The sequence below is a fragment of the Lissotriton helveticus genome, chromosome 10 (assembly GCF_964261635.1).
Source record: "Lissotriton helveticus chromosome 10, aLisHel1.1, whole genome shotgun sequence".
NCBI lineage: Eukaryota > Metazoa > Chordata > Amphibia > Caudata > Salamandridae > Lissotriton > Lissotriton helveticus.
Window position 1 is genome coordinate 1,203,875,267 of NC_136071.1, and position 18,879 is coordinate 1,203,894,145.

Genomic DNA, 18,879 nt, shown 5'->3' on the forward strand with positions numbered 1-18,879 from the left:
TCTCTGCCCACCTGAAAGACCTGCACTGGCTCCCCGTCAACAAAAGGATCACGTTCAGACTCCTCACCCACGCACACAAGGCTCTCCACGAACGGGCCCGAAGTACCTCAACAGCCGCCTCACATTCGACACACCCACCCGCCAGCTCCGATCCGCAAGCATCGCCCTCGCCTCCATCCCACGAACCCGCAAATCCACCGTCGGAGGAAGATCCTTCTCCTACCTGGCAGCCAAGACATGGAACGCCTTCCCCACTCACCTACGGCTGACCCAGGACCATCTCTCCTTCAGGAAACAACTCAAGACCTGGCTGTTCAAGCAGTAGCGAACCTGCCCCCCCCCCCGCCTTGAGACCCTTACGGGTGAGTAGCGCGCTATACAAATTCTGTTGATTGATTGATTGATTGGTTGACAGAAAACCACTAGACTCAGTAAATAGGTAGCCACAGATTCAAATCTATTGCATGAAGGATGTGGCCTAATGGGCTAAGGCGGTCAATCCCAAATCTTGGGAACAGGGTTTGAGTCTCTGCAATGACGCCAAACAACCAGGGATTCTGGGCAAATCACAAAAATGGAAGTGTCCATGTATAAAGTAACTGATGCTCATGTAAAGAGATCTGATACCTTTGGGTCAAGTTCACTCTATATAAAACTCTGGGGGGGGGGGGGAGGGAAACACATAGCACCCTCACGAACAGCAGCTACGAAGATGCCTTGTCTTCCCCGTGTTACTTGTGCATAGTAAGCCATATGTACATGTGAGCTATAGAACATGTGTTAGTAAATCATATGGATCTGGCTTTAATGTGCATACACCAACACATTAAAGTCAGACCTATTGTCTCTGACAATGCTTGTGGATATTTGTATGTGGTCTATCCTGATGGCAAATGTTAGGAGTACTACAATATCTGAATATCCAAGCTATGTCGGATGTATGATGGGTAAGCTGTCTGACGTGTTCTGTTCGAAACTAGCCTGTCTGGCTGGGAATCCTACAGACAATTCAAAATCTGCTGGCACTGCTCTATTTATTTACTTATGTGGGATTGTAAGCTTTTTACTTCATTCATTAGAATGTATATACACAAGGGTGTAAGAGTCCCCATAAATAAGCAGTGGAGCACAGTCCAAGAGCACAAGACACACAGTGGTGGCTAACACGAGAGTCCCTCAGGCTGCTCCCCAAGGTCAAGAGGTTATAAGATCTGTGTGGGATATAGTTATAGATCCAGAAGAAAGCCTCACATCCTGTTGTTTCCTTCCCACCTCTCATTTCCTACAGTGATGTTGCTACTGTGGGTGTCCTAGCCCACCAGAGGGCTTGCTTGCCGAGTGGCTGCTCCAGGTTATCACATTACAAGTGAAGCAGCTGTGGATGATGTGGGCCAGGCGAGAGAGCCGGTGGAGCTCTTCGAGTGGGAGAATGTTGTCAACCTTCTCCAAACCTTTGATGACAGAGTATGCAGCAAGAAGTGCTCTTTTCAGGGGATAGAGTGGGACCCTGGATGCCTGTCGGTAGGACGTTGTACCCATTCAGATGTGAAAAGACCAAGGATTGAGAATTGATTCTGTAAGGACTCTGTTAGAGCCAGGCAGCTTGAAATATCTTTGTAATGTGATGTTTGAAATGGAGGCTGGCAGTGAAATGTAATGTCAGGAATGTGGCGCCGTCGATGAGCCGTCTAAGGAAGTCTACATTTGATACAGAAACCCAACCATCTAGTTGTACTTGTTTGCAGTTGCTAGCAAAATGCTTCTTTCAAGTAGAGCTTGGTGTCGTCTGAATATTGATGAATCTTACGGTTCTTGTCCGGTCTGCAGGAGCTTTATGAGCATCATATTAACAGGCTGGAGGTTTCTGGAGACAAAACTGAACCTTAATATATGCCAGAGGACGCAGGGTATTGCTCTAAACTAGAAGACTTTATCTGAACACATTGGGATATGATGCTCAGATAGAATGGAACCCATTTGAGGATACTGCTGCCAAAGCTTAGTCTGGAGAAGGTGTCTAGCAAGGCACCATGGATGTTGATACTGAAGGCTGCAGAGAGGTGAAGCAGGATGAGGAGACATCAGTCACCACTGTCTGTGATTGTGTGTGTATTGGTGCGGTTTCAGTGCTGCAGTTTGTCCTCAACCCTGATTGATCAGCTTGAAGTAGGGCTTTGCTGTTGATGTTAATGAGCTGTCTACAGTTTAGAGAAGAATACACAAGAATCAGGTCAGTCTTCTCGAGCCAATATGGTTAATCTTTGCTGAGCCCGTGATTCGGCCCTAAACCATGTTAACTAAATATTTGACATCTAGATCACACATTACTTTTAAATTAATACTTATTTATAGTCTTGCATATGTAAGCAGCAATGCTAGCACCCCGCAACATATGTAGTATATTACTTATAGCTAAGGCTCGATGTGTGTTATTTAGGTGTATCGTTTTTATGCAATTTTTGCGTTTCACCCATTCTTTTTGTAGTACATTTTGGAGTGGGATGAAAGGGTACACTATGAATATATGAAATTTCACATCCCGCGCCATAAGAGGAAGTGCTCATTTCTAGTTTGTAAGTGCCTCTCTCTAGCTTTTTCAGACCACACAGCTTTTTGACCACAGGGACACTGAACTGCTGTGTTTTACATCTCTCTCTCTGTTCCACACGAAGCAGTCAAGACATCTAGCGAGAGGCCGCCACATAAAAGGCCTTCCTTTATACAATACTCTTAGCATCGATTTATTGCGACTGACAACCTTGGAATTATTTGAGGTTAGATCACTCATTTACATATCTTGCATATATTCTCACACATGGGGTCACGCTTTTCTACTTGTCTAGAGATATCTATTCTGGAAACACAAAAGTAAGGGCTCTATTTATTGCACTTTTTTTGCATGTCTACAACTGTTTACTACACGTGGAACATATCTAAGGCTTATTATTTTGGTATCTGTTTTTTAGGTCTCGCCTGTCGATGCGCATGCGCATCGAGCTTGCGAGCCTATTGCGGCTTAAACAGTCTTTAACCAAGTTGCAAGGAATCGTGGCGATTCCTTGCAGTGCCCGTGACTTTTAAGCTCAATGCGCATGTGCATTGAGCTTAAAAGCGCGTGCACATCAGTTCCCTCAGCCGCAATCGCCGTCTGTTCCCTCAGCCGCATTCCTCCGAAACCTTTTGAAGTGAAGCTTAGCTTCACTTCAAAGGCCCCGGCTTCTTCACACCCACATGCCGCTCTCCCCGCTCCGCCCCCTCCCCTGCCCGCCGTGTCCACTTCACTTTGACGGCCGCAGGCCGTCTCTCGTGTTTCTGCTTGTTTCCTTTTCTCTCTCGGGTCCTAATCCCCGTCCATTACAAGCCTCGCATATGTAGTGTTTATCGACTACCATTATAAAGATCCTGCACGCAGCAGTCTCTTCGGGGACATGAGCAGCTAAGAGGCTCCCTCTATTGCAACCTTTCAAGAGCTTGCCGTCGGTTTTGAATTTGCTGGGTCCTTTACATTGTGGCTGCTGCTTGTTGATAAGCATTGTCCCTGTAGTGCAACATTGCAGCTCCTCCCTGCTGCTTGGTATTGATTCGGGCCGCTTTCCTTTGCTTGCGGGTCGTCTCATTAATTTATGTTTCTGAGGCTCTCACCACAGCCTTGAAGCCCTTCCTCAGTTGCCTGTTCTGCAGGCTTCGTTTAAATCGTTTAGCCTTTGTTTACCACATAACCCGAAAGGGGGCATGGGCTTCTTGTTGAGCTGTTTGGACCGTAGAGTTCAGAAGGGTTGAACTTGCAGAGTGCGCGCTTTGGCCCAGACTGCCAGTCTGCAACGAGTGAGGCTTGTGCTCTTGTAAGCTTCTGAACTGGATGCACCAGCCACGCTTTTATTTGGCGGTTTTCTTTCAACCACAGGACTTAAAGATTTCTTGGTTTTTTTTCTCAACGCCCGTCTTTGTTACTGTGCCCTTCTTTATGCCTGTGACCCGTCTCACATTTTATATCCCTTCTAGTTCACATTGTCTTTTCTTTTGTTCTGTGCCTCTTCCTTCACCTACTCGGCGCACAAACATGTTTTCTTATTGAAATTGACAACACAGGCGCCGTCAAAGTTTGCGTGCCGAGTACACAACAAAAGAAATGTGCGAGTGCGCCATATCAAAGCGGAAGCATCCATCAGCTGCTCCCGGCAGCTGCTTTCGCCTCTTTCACATAGTACCCCGGCCATGAGGAGGGAAAGGAAGGATCCGTCACTTTTAACATCCCTGTGGCTCGAGTGAGGAAATCAGTCCCTATTTTAATAACTGTAGAAGGCTTTAAAACGTGTGTGTTTGCTTAATTAGCGCTTGTGTTCTCAGCGGATCGGCGTTAACTGCTTTAAACTAATGAGGATCATCTGAAATCCCAACCGCTTGCAGCTTGTTTTCAGCCTATCCTCGGCCCTCCCCCCAGCCCCTCTAGCCTGGTTTACTCTATCGGCAACCAAACACAGCAGTTCCTAATTCACTCCTGCCATTGCTGCTCCTTCTCGTGTTGGTTTCATTCCTCCCCTGCCTCCTCCCAGCTGTTTCTGATTGCTTTACCACCCCCTGGCACACCACTCCACTTTTTGTCTTGCTTTAATTACCCCAACATTCCTCCCTCGTGTTTCTTGTTTCCAGCATCTGTAGATATTTCCTCTTTTAAAAACACTTCCTCCCTGCTCTACAGTCAGACAGACACGCCGTGCTTCCTGGGACCCTTTCCTAAGGTTTGATTTTTTTTCCCTCTTGCAGGCTGCAATAATTATTTCTAATTGTTATTTGAGTACGGTAAATGTAAATTTAAACACTCTAAGATAAACAGCGTTTCACATTGCAAAAACGCAAACAGAGAAACAGTCCGTCCAAAGAATCGTTGAGTTTGGGGCCAGATACATTTTCTAATATATAATTTCTTTCAGGCAATTTATCTTTACACAGCACCCATATTTGCATTATCTCATGAGTTCAATTGAGTAATTTAATCAATACTGGCGGTCAGTTCACCTGCTTAATTATAGCAGCCTTTGTCGTCCCCCTCGCTAATTTTTAAACGTTTATCCTTAGAGCTTGGAGAGTTTTCACTGAGAAATGGAGCATTACTTGCTACAAAATGGTTACAGAAAAAGTGACACGCAGTCTGTGTCGGTTTTCTATTGCGCTACTTTTAAATCTGGGTCTTTATAACCCTATTGTTGACCCTAAATAGGAAAATCCCATATTAATGTCCTTGTTGTATCGGCTTCAGCTGGTGTCCATGGAATTCTCTGGTGTTGCATGTCACCAGCAAATTTTCCACGATTTGTGTCAATGGCCATATAACATGTAATGCCAGACAACTGAAATGCTACATTGGATTATGTGAAAACAGTTTTAAATATGCCCCACTTTGTGTAATTCCTGCAAATCTTGGCAAAAGGAGGCTAAACAGTTTACTTCAAACATATGCGTGAATATTGAGTAAGACCAGGTCCTGAAAACTGACATCCATGCGCAGGTGTGTTACATACAGAGAAAACAATAAATCTTTTTTGAACTGATCTTATGAATATAACAAAGATGCAGTGGCCTCACTTCTCCTTCTTCCACTGTTAACACAGGACTCATCATAAAGCTTTTCCAGTTTATAGCTGCAGATTCAAGAAACAATCCAAACAAGAAACGGAATATATTCGACAACACTTTGCCTTCTGTCAGCAGAAACATTAATTATCCAGTGCGGTTCTCCATGTCTAAGTAACTCACTGTAACCGCACAAAGCTGAGGTCCTACGAGCAATGGGCATTAACTGCCATCGCACTACCTCACTCTCTCTATCTACCTCACTAACTCACTCTCTCTCACAACCTCACTCTCCCTCACTACCTCACTATCTCTCTCTCTCTCTCTCACTACCTCACTCTCTCTCTTTCTATCTCTCTCTCACACACACTCTCTCACACACACTCTCTGTCACACACACTCTCTCTCACACACACTCTCTCACACACACACACACTCTCTCTCACACACCCACTCTCTCTCACACACCCACTCTCTCTCACACACACACTCTCTCACACACACACTCTCTCTCACACACACTCTCTCTCTCACACACACTCTCTCTCTCACACACACTCTCTCTCTCACACACACTCTCTCTCTCACACACACTCTCTCTCTCACACACACACTCTCTCTCTCACACACTCTCACATACACACACACTCTCTCTCACACACACACACACTCTCTCTCACACACAGTACAGCCTTCTACCGCCACCACTCTACCACTCTCTCCACCATCACTCTACCACTCTATCCGCCACCACTCTATGTGCCACCACCCTATCCACCACTCTATGCACTGTATGCCACTCACACACGCAACGCCACTCACACATGCAACGCCACTCACACACGCAACGCCACTCACTCACGCAATGCCACTCACACACGCAACGCCACTCACACACGCAACGCCACTCACACACGCAACACCACTCACACACGCAACGCCACTCACACACACGCAACGCCACTCACACACACGCAACACCACTCACACACACGCAACGCCACTCACACACGCAACGCCACTCACCCACGCAACGCCACTCACCCACGCAACGCCACTCACCCACGCAACGCCACTCACCCACGCAACGCCACTCATCCATTTGCAAAACAAAAAAGGTCAAACTCTTCTATTGCGAGACCTATTGCATTTTCAATGCTTGTTTAATTTGCTTTGGCCTTCTTCTCGACGTTCACTTGGAATTCTTGTCACAACTGGGACTCACCCTAAACTTTGTTATCTATTTCTTTGATTAGTAAGACAAAAGGACCAGAGCAGCAAACCAGGTCATGCACAACGATTCATTTGGTTCATAGTTAACAGTGGTGCAAACACTTCTGACATCCGCTGCCGTAGGATGCGTGATTAATGAGAATATCGAGACAGAATAGAAGGTGCACTCTAAGAAAAGTCAGTATCAGGAATTGTTTTTTTGTGTAAATTCTTCTTTATTTAGAAATTCTTTCAAACATCATAGGCACAGCCAACGCGTTTCGTTCCACTCTTTGCCTTTTGGAACTTCGTCAGGGCTGTAATAATTACAAACATATATACACATGAATATTCAATCGACATAACCAACAAAACATAAAAAGTTTTACCAAAAATACATTATACAAATACATTGCACATTCAAAAAACCCAAAAAGACACGGACTAAAATAATACACCATATTTAAAAACCACCGAGGTTGGTGATAATGTCTCTAGTACAAACAGGGCAAGTGGCTGCCATAGTTGCATTGATATTGTTATTAAAAACATCATGTATGTTAGGGGACTGCAATGACTTACAGCAATTGAATTATTGTTAAGAGGAATCATATAAACTAGAGGACAACTCAGAAAAATGTCATATTGACCAAAGGTAAATAACATTTTACTGGATATACTTTAGGCAGGTCTATTGTTTTAAGGCCGCAAATTTACTAGTGCATATTAAATACCTAATTACAAACATTTACAACACTTGAAATATCATTTGAAACATCCTATACCCAAGAGAACAGCTCTGAGTAATGTCCTATTTACATTAGGTAGTGCGAACAACATGAATACGCAGAAGAGATAAGTTAGTATGAGAATTCAATCCTAATCATGGGTTACCCCCTATTCTGCATAAACTGGCTTGCGCACCAAAAAAGTGATTGAACATTCGGTCCTTGGCCCTAAATTTTGGCCTTAATCAAAGGAAGTGACGTGTTATCCTAATAAGACCCTCTTACCTAAACGTGAATTTAAAATACATAGTTGGGGAAACCCTAAACCAAAAAACAGTTAAAAGGAGATATGCATAGGTATATATAATCCTAAACAACACCCGCCAAACTGTAAAGGCTAGAAAGTAAGTTGTGCTTACCGATAAATAATAAACTTGAGACTCCGAAGAGAAAAAGATTCAAAGTACGATACGGTTCAGCATAGTAATCTGTACAGGCCGGACGTGCGTTCTAAATCAAGAAGAGCAGAAGTGTATAATAGTATTTACATACAAATATAAATCAATTGATGGCCCATAAGGGTAAGGACCATGACCTAAAATATCTGGCTTCAATATAGCAATAAATGTTGATGACCATCTTTTACAATCATATTGTCAGAGCAACCATCCATAATAAGAACCTGGGAAAGAAAAGAGCTATATTAAGACTCTTATGCTATTTTTATAATAATTAATTAATGATCCGAGGCAGAGAGCCGTATTATATCTATGCAGTCCAGTATTAATGTACCTCAATATTAAGGGTAGCGTATATCAGCCTGCAGATCCTGGAGTAGTCTTGTGTCTCACGTGGAGAGATTAAAAACCTACAGGAGTCACAAACGAGTCAAATCAGTATATACATGATAAAAGCGCATAACTTGAGAAACGTGATAAAAGCGGAAATTTGAATCACCAGAAAAGACGTATTACCACTCTTAGTTTTAAAGAACCTACTAAAACAGGCTTATACTATAAAAAGTACAAGTCTCGTAACGAGAAGCTACTGAGTTGGGACGTGGCGGATTATTATTGTGGTCCGTAATAGAAGGTCTCATAACCTAGACAAACATGAAGTAACTTAAGGAGTTCAATAATGCGAATAAATATAAATTGCAACCGTACCAGTTTCAAAATTGGACCAGCCTCTATTCGTATTTCAAACGTCGAGGTTCCCCGGAATATAATCCCAGTCAAGTGCCTGAGATCAGTGTAGGAAACGTAAAGTACAAAGTGCAGAACCTAAGGTAACAAATTAAAAAGCCCAGTTATAATGCATAATTTGAATATCACTAAGTGCCAACGAATTCCCTCCTATGCCCCTGTCTGTAGGACATACCTGTGATAGGGTATCGACTGTCAGACCCTCGGCGTGCGCGGCGTTCAGCAAGAAAACCGTGTATGCCGTTCTGATTATAAAGGGCTGTAATGATTGAACACACCTGTGCGCTTGGTGACAAGCGCCCTCAGCACGTGACAAGGTCCTGTTCGGACTCTGCCGGCGGGAAGCGCCATCTTAGAGAGGTAGTTTCGACATAGGATTACTGCCAGAGCGAAAAAGTTATTTTGGGAATAAGGGTATGGTACACTAAAGGATTTACAGAACGCACTAATGCTAGAATTTTGTAAGACCTCCAACAAGACAAAAACCGTCCGAAAAATCTCATCAGTTGTGATTTTGGTATAGTAAATACTAAGAGCGTATTTAGAAAAAAATATTGAGGTACATTAATACTGGACTGCATAGATATAATACGGCTCTCTGCCTCGGATCATTAATTAATTATTATAAAAATAGCATAAGAGTCTTAATATAGCTCTTTTCTTTCCCAGGTTCTTATTATGGATGGTTGCTCTGACAATATGATTGTAAAAGATGGTCATCAACATTTATTGCTATATTGAAGCCAGATATTTTAGGTCATGGTCCTTACCCTTATGGGCCATCAATTGATTTATATTTGTATGTAAATACTATTATACACTTCTGCTCTTCTTGATTTAGAACGCACGTCCGGCCTGTACAGATTACTATGCTGAACCGTATCGTACTTTGAATCTTTTTCTCTTCGGAGTCTCAAGTTTATTATTTAACGGTAAGCACAACTTACTTTCTGAGCCTTTACAGTTTGGCGGGTGTTGTTTAGGATTATATATACCTATGCATATCTCCTTTTAACTGTTTTTTGGTTTAGGGTTTCCCCAACTATGTATTTTAAATTCACGTTTAGGTAAGAGGGTCTTATTAGGATAACACGTCACTTCCTTTGATTAAGGCCAAAATTTAGGGCCAAGGACCGAATGTTCAATCACTTTTTTGGTGCGCAAGCCTGTTTATGCAGAATAGGGGGTAACCCATGATTAGGATTGAATTCTCATACTAACTTATCTCTTCTGCGTATTCATGTTGTTCGCACTACCTAATGTAAATAGGACATTACTCAGAGCTGTTCTCTTGGGTATAGGATGTTTCAAATGATATTTCAAGTGTTGTAAATGTTTGTAATTAGGTATTTAATATGCACTAGTAAATTTGCGGCCTTAAAACAATAGACCTGCCTAAAGTATATCCAGTAAAATGTTATTTACCTTTGGTCAATATGACATTTTTCTGAGTTGTCCTCTAGTTTATATGATTCCTCTTAACAATAATTCAATTGCTGTAAGTCATTGCAGTCCCCTAACATACATGATGTTTTTAATAACAATATCAATGCAACTATGGCAGCCACTTGCCCTGTTTGTACTAGAGACATTATCACCACCCTCGGTGGTTTTTAAATATGGTGTATTATTTTAGTCCGTGTCTTTTTGGGTTTTTTGAATGTGCAATGTATTTGTATAATGTATTTTTGGTAAAACTTTTTATGTTTTGTTGGTTATGTCGATTGAATATTCATGTGTATATATGTTTGTAATTATTACAGCCCTGACGAAGTTCCAAAAGGCAAAGAGTGGAACGAAACGCGTTGGCTGTGCCTATGATGTTTGAAAGAATTTCTAAATAAAGAAGAATTTACACAAAAAAACAATTCCTGATACTGACTTTTCTTAGAGTGCACCTTCTATTCTGTCTCGATATTTCTTTGATTAAGCGGTTATCTGTTCCTCAATATATGTCTATTGCTATCATACAGCCTTGAATAAGTCACTGTGTAACAAAACACGTGTCGGCTGTTACCAATACTAAACAAGCATTGGCATAGCCAATAGGTCTCGCCTTTGGGACCTTATAAGTGTTCAGCCATGCAACAGTTCATGTTGTTGCACCAAGGATATTCTTCTGCATAAGTAAATACTTTTAAGGTTCCAAAAGCGAGACCGATTGGCTATGCCAATGCTTGTTTAATGTTTCAAAGTCTTGTATTTGGCTATGTTCCGAAAACAAAATTTTATTTTATTAAATTAAAGCATTTTCTATAAACTATACTTTTTTGAAGAAATTGGCCCACAAAGATTTTAGAATAATGCTTGAAGGGTAAGATGAATTAAAAACAAGCATTTACAATGCAATGGTTTCGCCTTTGGAAAAGTTAGAGCTATTGGCATTGTAAATGACAAAATTTGTATTTATGTGTTGGTTTTGAAAACAGATAAATAAATGGCATTGTCATTTACAATGCCAATGGCTTAATCTCTCGCAAATGCAAGACCTATTGCATTTGCAATGCAATAGGTCGCATATTTACGTGAGTATGAGCTATTGACATTGCAAATAACAATGCGTTTTATTTATGTTTCAAAAACAAAAACATAAATAAAAGGTGGCACATACATATATAAATGCATACATATACATATATATATTTATATATATGTATATGTGCGCGCGTAGAAGTAGTGAGGTAGAGTAGTAGAGAGTGAGTAGTAGAGAGTATTAGAGTAGTACAAAATGAGTAGAGAGTAGTAGAGAGTGAGTAGTAGAGTAGTAGAGGGTGAGTAGTAGATAGAGGGTGAGTAGTAGATAGAGAGTGGATAGTAGAGAGTAGTAGAGTGAGTAGAACATGGTTGTATAAAACCAATAGATTTTACGGTCAGTTTATTCGAAATTTGTATACAAAGCACAATATAGTCCCATTTAAAAAAAAAAACTTTCGAAGGAGTGAGTGACCTCTTCTCTTTAACATCTCTACAGAAAGTCAGTCACGGTTTTAAGCCCTTGTTGAATCTAACTGACTCAGTAGTGTCCATGCACATTTTCCTGGAAAGCCTTAACCTTTTTGGCCGCATTCCTTGAAAATTCCTTGATGACATTTTTTCAGAATTACCTCCGGGGTTGAGGGGGACAGAAAACCCCATCTTCCACAGAGTTTATCTCACGCACGCGATCGGGTGCCATTTGAGATTGGCTCCCTGCACCACAATTAGAGCACAGCTAGCATCTCTCTCTCCCACTGTAATGCTTCAAGGGATCACATGAAAGTTTATGTGCAAGCCCTGCTCGACACTCAGCTCAAACCTTCTCAGGTTTGGTTAAAGGGTCAGTGACGTCACTGGGGCGCATCGCCGGCCTTAAATCACGGCACCTGAACTCGCTGGCACAAACGCAGACACACACTGCAAGATAAAGTGCTTAGCGCCTCCTTCTCACATGCAAATACATCCAGCCTCCTACAAGACCTTCCCTGCTCCGTGTGTCCCGCTTGGCGCTCTCATGCCACATCAAGGCCCCTGCGACATCTTTAGACTTCACGCACATCAAGCATCTATCTGCTCACAGGTGTCACCAACCACCATTTATCCCACTCGTACTCACGTCATTCTCCGGTAAAAGTAATAGCGTCACGAGGCCACACTAGAGACAGCTGTGCGCTTTATATATGAAATGACACCGACAGTGACTGATTCATCTTACCTGGATGAACCACAGTGAAGCTCTCTTATGAATTTGGGGCAGGCCTGCCCATCACTCCCTGTCATCATTCCCTGTTTTTGGAGACCTCAGAACACAATCATTCTAAAGTGAGTGCTGACTGTTGTCGAGCCTGTCCTCGCGCCTTATATGGTCCCCGACACTGCCGCTTTTTTAGCTTCAATTAACTGAAACGAAAAACCTGTTGGTATATCACTCTAATCCCCTTTTTATAGCCGGACACGTGTTAACAAATAGCGCGCGGCATCTCGCCGTCTAAAAGCGCACGCGCCTGAAGCTGCCCAGGTGATCCCCTATATTTAACGCGGCCTTGATTAGAGTAAGAGGGAAAGGACAGACAAATTAGTGGTGAAACCGAAGAGGAATAGGACAGACAAGAGTGAGATACAGTCACTGTACATTTAAACAGCTGGCACCCACAAACAACGTCGACCCTCGCCCAACAGTTTGTTTCCTACTATATGTTTTTTATAAATTCAATGTGTCCCTCACAAACATTCATTATTCCTTAGACGTGTGGGATTTTCATACTGGCCAGCAGATTGTGCACCCTTTAAGTCTCCAGGCAGATTCCAAGATGACTTTTTCCACAAAAGACCATGATATTTGATGCTACGTGGATGGGCTCTCGTATTTTACTACACAGTTGTAGGCTTCCTGCGTACACAATGAGAGTACTAGCACTGCCCGTCTCTTTATATTGCCATACCGCCTGAGATGTCATCTGCAAGGCAGCCACATGATCTATGCTGTATGCCTTGTATGCATTACATTCAGAACTTCAGTTTGAGCAGAGGCTCACATTGGCCAAGCTAGGTGCAGGGGCCGGGGGACTGGCTTGACTAAGCCGGACCTATCAAAGTGGTCCGGCCCTTACAGAATTCTTACTTTTTAACTGTTTAATCTGCTTTCCAGTATTTCTTCCTTTTATTTTGAAGGTTTTATATAGCACGAACATGACCCCTGCGGGTATCAGAATGCTTTACATGATTCAAACATAGGGAACAAAAGGAACATAAGAACACATAGTTAAGAATATGAAAAAAGAACACACCATGAAGGACAAGTTATTTTCCGATGTGACTCTTGAACGGGAAGTTCTTAGTTCCTCCCTTTCTTTAGATGAAGCCAGTATTACATCCTTTGCTGTCTGTGCCCTTTATCATAGACTAGTGCTTAATTTGTATAAAAAAAAAAACATAAGTGCCAGTACTCTCTTCAAGTTTGACAATCCGGACTATTTCAGGCCCCCTAACTATAAGAATGGCTTGGACAGCAGGTAATAGTCATTTTTAATGTATTTTGAATTAACAATTAACTTTTGTTGTGGTCAACTCTAAATTTGGAGCCCTGTCATATCGTTTTGGACAGGGAGTTATTTTAAAAACCACAACCTCGCCAAGACTGAAGTACCACATACAAGTGTAAAGGGAAAAAGTTTCCTCTAAACAAAGATCCCCATATCAGGTGGATGTTCATTGTTCTCAAGTTTTGTCAAGGTATCTTTATCTGACTTCAACAAATTAAAGGTTCCGGACGGCAGGATTAACTTCAAAATCCTTTTAGTCTATCAGTACAAACCCTCAAAATAAAGAATATCGACGCGGGCTCAGTTTTACCAAAACAATTTATCTACACATCCAAAAATTTCGATCATAATCATTCGTGGCTGCTCCAGAAGAAGGCGCTGGTCGCCGAAACGCGCGTAGAGTACCAACTTGCCACTCATTCCCCCTTAACTTGTTGTTTACCAATATAAATGTTTTAATATATAAAATGTGTTTATTATTATGTCAATTCTCTAAATGTAGAATTTTTTAATTTGAACCTTTTTTAAGTCTTGAAATGTGATTTTTTGCTTAATTCTCAATAAAATACTAGAATTTTACTCTATTGTTGTAGCTTAATTTCCTTTATACTAATATTGATATTGATCTGTGTTCTCTATGATTGCCTAGATTGTTACATATCAAACATTGTTTATCCCTGGTCTAGGAATCTGATTCTTTTTTAATACAGGGGGTCCTTGCTACATATACACTAAGTCAACTCTAAATTAGCCAGACAACGCCACTTTGTGGCAGACTGTCACAAGCGCTAGTGTTGACAATTAAGTGCTGGCGTCGAGCACTGGAAACCACCAGCTCAAATTAAGCACTATCATAGACAGAGAAAGGAAAGGAGGTGCAGGAGCAAGCAGGATTCAGTGGTCCCTGTTTGGGGGTTGGTGGTATTTGTGAAGCTTGTGCAGTGGCATCGAGCCCAATGGGGCGAGGAGCCCACGTCACCCAAATTATGGATCTCTTTCACTATGCAACCACTGGGTCACAGGGCCCCTTTTCTGGCTTAGAGTTGGTCCTCACAGTGCCCTACAACGTTAATGGAATTTTGTACACAGCTTCTACAACTTAAAATCTGGCTATGCACTCCTTGTACCCCGTCACTCGCCCTGCAGCGGGGGGCTCCTGACAAACTTAGTCCTTGGCCCTCAGGGTCCAATGACGAGCACCTGAAGAGTGAGTAAGTTGCAATTCATTGGCCAGACCTCTTTATATATTTAGAATGGAAAACCATCATATAATACCCCAAAAAAATGTACAAAGCAGAAGGATTTTCTTGTTCATGTTTTCGTAAAACGGAATTTAGTGGTCACTGAACCCTTTTGACCTAATCTATCTCACTCTCTTAAAAACTCTTTAGTGCCACATTTTATGTACACACACAAGTGCAAACAGAGTATGCGCGAGTCACTCCTGCACGTTTGCAGCAGGCTCCAGGAATTCCCTTCAGCTTCGCTTTTCTGGGACCCAAGTTCAGAGTGAAGTGAAATGCGGATAGTAAAGAGGTAAACAGGCGGATCCCCGCCAGAAGCCTGCGGTCATGCCGTTTCACGGAAAGCCTTCCTTTCAGGAGGCCAAGCGCCGCTGCCAAAGGCGGGGTCCATGGTAATGACAACTGTTCACGCGAGTGCACGAGCAGACAGACGGAGCCGGGCGCAGGCAGGGAGCTCTGTGCACCGGCGATAAGCGCCCAAGGAGCTAAACAGGTCAGTTCTTTACACTGGTATGTAGGACAACTTTTCCCGTACATTCTCCTCGCGAGTGTTTACCGTGCCGCAGGGCCGGCCGGACAGGCCGTTTATTCCACCGGGCATTTTCCCTGTGGGCTGAAGACGTCCCTGCAGCCCGGCCGCTCCTGCTGCCTCCATGACTTTTCCCGGTTAAGTGCAGCAGGGAGGGGAGGCGAAGAGAGAGAGGAGGAGAGGCGGAAGGAAGAGAGAAAGCAGTCCCAGAGGAGGAAAGGAGAGAAGGAGAAAGAGAGAGAAAGAGAGAGAGAGAGAGAGAGAGAGAGAGAGAGAGAGAGTAAGAAAGAGAGCGGTGGTTGGCGGATGGATAGGGAGCGAGCAGAAGAAAGGAGTGGGTCTACTTGGAGTATTTTCGCCAGGGCTGCCTTTGGTTCCCAGCCGGCCCTGATAGCAGTCCCGACGGAGGAATAGTTTAATGCATTTACAGTAAAATGTTTGGCTGTGTAAATATCAGGGTTGCTGTCTGCAAGTCTGAGAAACATTCCCCATGTGTACAAAGACGAGGATGTAACTTAGAGGCAGACTGGCCCGAAAAGAATGCTCATGTTTTTCCAAAAGGCTGGCGACTGGTCGGAAGAGATGCAAAACCCGCAGTTTAAAGCGGCCGACGTGTGGCTTGCTCTCTGAGTGCCGTTCGATGGGGTCCTCGAGCCCACGACTCCAAATTCACAGGGAGAAGCGAGCTAGAGCCGAGCCAAGCAGCTACAGCATAAGCCAAGCCATGGGAACCACACTATATAAATGCAATTTAAATATCCTGTCCATCACACAACAGAGAACGTGTACAAATAAGAACACGCCTGTTTACATTTTAAGAGCAATTAGTTATTTATCCTTTTACATCTGTGTATCATATCAGATTGTTGCACTGAGTAACATTTATTAGAATTGTATATTTTCTTAACATACATCGGCGAACTGTATGTACATGTTGCTGTCGCTGGCTTTTCCTGATTTACAAAAAATGTCTAAGGATTCCCTAATGGCGGCAACAAAGTAAAACAAGTCAGGTCCCGGGCCGGCCAGCCAATCACAGCGTGGCCCGGGAAATGACGTCACGGGGGTGTCTCGGGCCGGCAGCCAATGGCAGCGCGGCCCAGGACAAAGGGGCGGGGCTTAAAAAAAGACAGAGAAACGCCCCCGAATCGCGTTTTCACAAGAAAGCGTGATTGACAGCCTCTGTCTCCCAATGGCTAGCGTCCATTTATGGAGCTAGCCAATGAGAAACAGAGGCGGTGCCGACATCCATACTGTTGACAAAAGTTTTCGATCTGGGAGGGGCACTTCGTGCCCTCGCCAGGTCGAAACCTAAAAATAGCTTTAATAGCAAGGCTGTGGCGCAGTCATGAAAGTTTTGCATTCTTAATGTGCTTGTGAAAACTTGTTTTAGGTTAAATATTTTTTTTACTCTTTTCCTTTATAATGGAAACATGTATTTAATGAATGCGTTCTTTCAGTGTGTATTGATTTTAATGCCTATTTTGAAAGGGTTGTGTACATAAAACTGTACATTGTGTCGACGTTGGAAGCATGACCTGCAGAGTCAGCCATACTTCGATGTAAAGTTCACCTGCAGGTTAGAAGTACATATCCGGATGGGGCACACAGCCCACTGAGCTATCTTGGCAGCCAGTTTAAGACGAGGCACTTTAAAAGTGGAGACATGTGAGTGGATCAGCCGTCTTACTGCCCCAGTAAGTATTGTCTGGACACCACAAACGACGCCGAGGCTGAGGGGGGGGACGCGATGAAAAGCCCGTCAGGGAAGAGCCAGTTTTTCTCAGTCTGATATGAAATTGTTTATCAAGGCTCTGTGAGAGCATTTTACTGCAGATTCCCGTTTATTTGGCGCTCCTCTTGTATTGTAAATATTATTGTAGACAAGTTTAGGGTTTGTTGCAATAAAGTCTAAATAAAAATAAATAAAACAAATTACGGTCATGGAAGCGGAAAAAAGACACGGAGATGAAGATGGAGGAGAGAGAGAGCTGGAGAAAGAGAAATAAATAAATACAGGTAGTACAAAAGAAAGCGGGAGAGAAAAGAAAATGAACACAGAAGAGAGGGGGATGGAGAGAGAGAGAGCGGGAGAGAGATGGTGGCAGGAGAAGAAGGCGGGAGAGAGTGTGGTAGACAGAGTGAGGTGTTAAAGGCTGGTTGACTTAGCGTTCTGCCTTCCTTGGAGTAATTGCATTCCAATAGATGAAGGACCATTTTATATCGCCAAAGTGTGAAGCAGGGGGCGGGGGTAGCGGATACCTTTGAAGTGAAGCTAAGCTTCACTTCAAAGGCTTGTTGGCACAGCGCACGCTGGGGGATGACTGTGGGAGGGGGGCTGGTGTCTGTGCACGCGCTTTTTATGGCAATGCACATGCGCATTGAGCGAGCTTTAACGGGCACTGCATGGAATCGCCCGATCTCGGTAAGCTCTGTTTAAGCCCCTTTATATCTCGCTCCCGCTCAATGCGCATGCGCATTGAGATAGGTCGCTCGACCTAAAAACTGGGCAGATGTAACCTGTTCATGAACATATTGAGTCTATTACCATTTCTTTGAAAACAGGATGGATATAACTTCCTTATCTACGTGCCTATCATTCAGGGAGAAAGAAATGAACTTGTGAAAAGAGTCTTTAATTGTGAATCTTTCATTTGATGCATCATCTGTATTAAAGAAAATGTCTTGATCCAAACAATTTCTTTTTTGAACAGTCATTACCTATTTGGTTTACACTTCAATGTGGAGTGCCAGGGTAGTATTCCTTTCTGGACACATCAATCAAAGCATTTATATCAATCAATCAATCAATCAATCAATCAAAGCATTTATATAGCGCACTACTCACCCAGAGGGTCTCAAGGCGCTATTATATAGCGCACTACTCACCCAGAGGGTCTCAAGGCGCATTGGGCTTTGGCTCGTGCGTACACACACCTTGGGTAGTAGGGTGTGGCATTACCCTTGTAGCACCATTTCTCTAACCAATTAATTGTACATATGTAGCGTGTACGATATGCCCACTAAATTGTTTTTTCTCCAATACGAGGTGCAATTTATTTTCCACTACTACCCTCTCTCTTTTCTACCACATTGAATAATGCCACGCCAACCCCGGATGCTGACCCCACCCCTAGATCAACACTACTGCCTCCTGATCAACGCCAGATCACCCTGAAAACAGGCCACCGAAATCTGGGACACCATAGCCCTGACATGACTTTCATCAGAGAGACTTGGCTCACCCTTACATCTGCCCCAGACATCGCCACAGCAACTCCCCAACAGCTACGAGATGAAACACAGCGACTGCACCAACAGACACAGAAGGGGCATCGCTATCATACACAAAGAATCAATCACCTGCACTGC

At 43.2% G+C, this 18,879-nt stretch overlaps 1 protein-coding gene across 4 annotated transcripts in view; it reads right to left on the reverse strand.

The window, feature by feature from the left end:
- LOC144784954 (cx9C motif-containing protein 4-like) overlaps window positions 1-18,879 on the reverse strand; it is a 39,522-nt gene that overhangs the window by 14,373 nt on the left and 6,270 nt on the right. Inside the window, exons 3-5 of one of the 4 annotated variants that reach the window (XM_078664070.1) lie at window positions 8,304-8,379; window positions 7,931-8,021; window positions 7,008-7,100 (exon numbers count right to left, since the gene is read on the reverse strand). The exons of the other annotated variants lie outside the window; for them this stretch is intronic. Coding sequence (XP_078520196.1) covers window positions 7,036-7,100; window positions 7,931-8,021; window positions 8,304-8,379 — 232 coding nt within the window. The 3' untranslated portion in view covers window positions 7,008-7,035. Of the gene's footprint in view, window positions 1-7,007; window positions 7,101-7,930; window positions 8,022-8,303; window positions 8,380-18,879 lie in introns of those variants that run through there. 4 annotated transcript variants of the gene reach the window in all.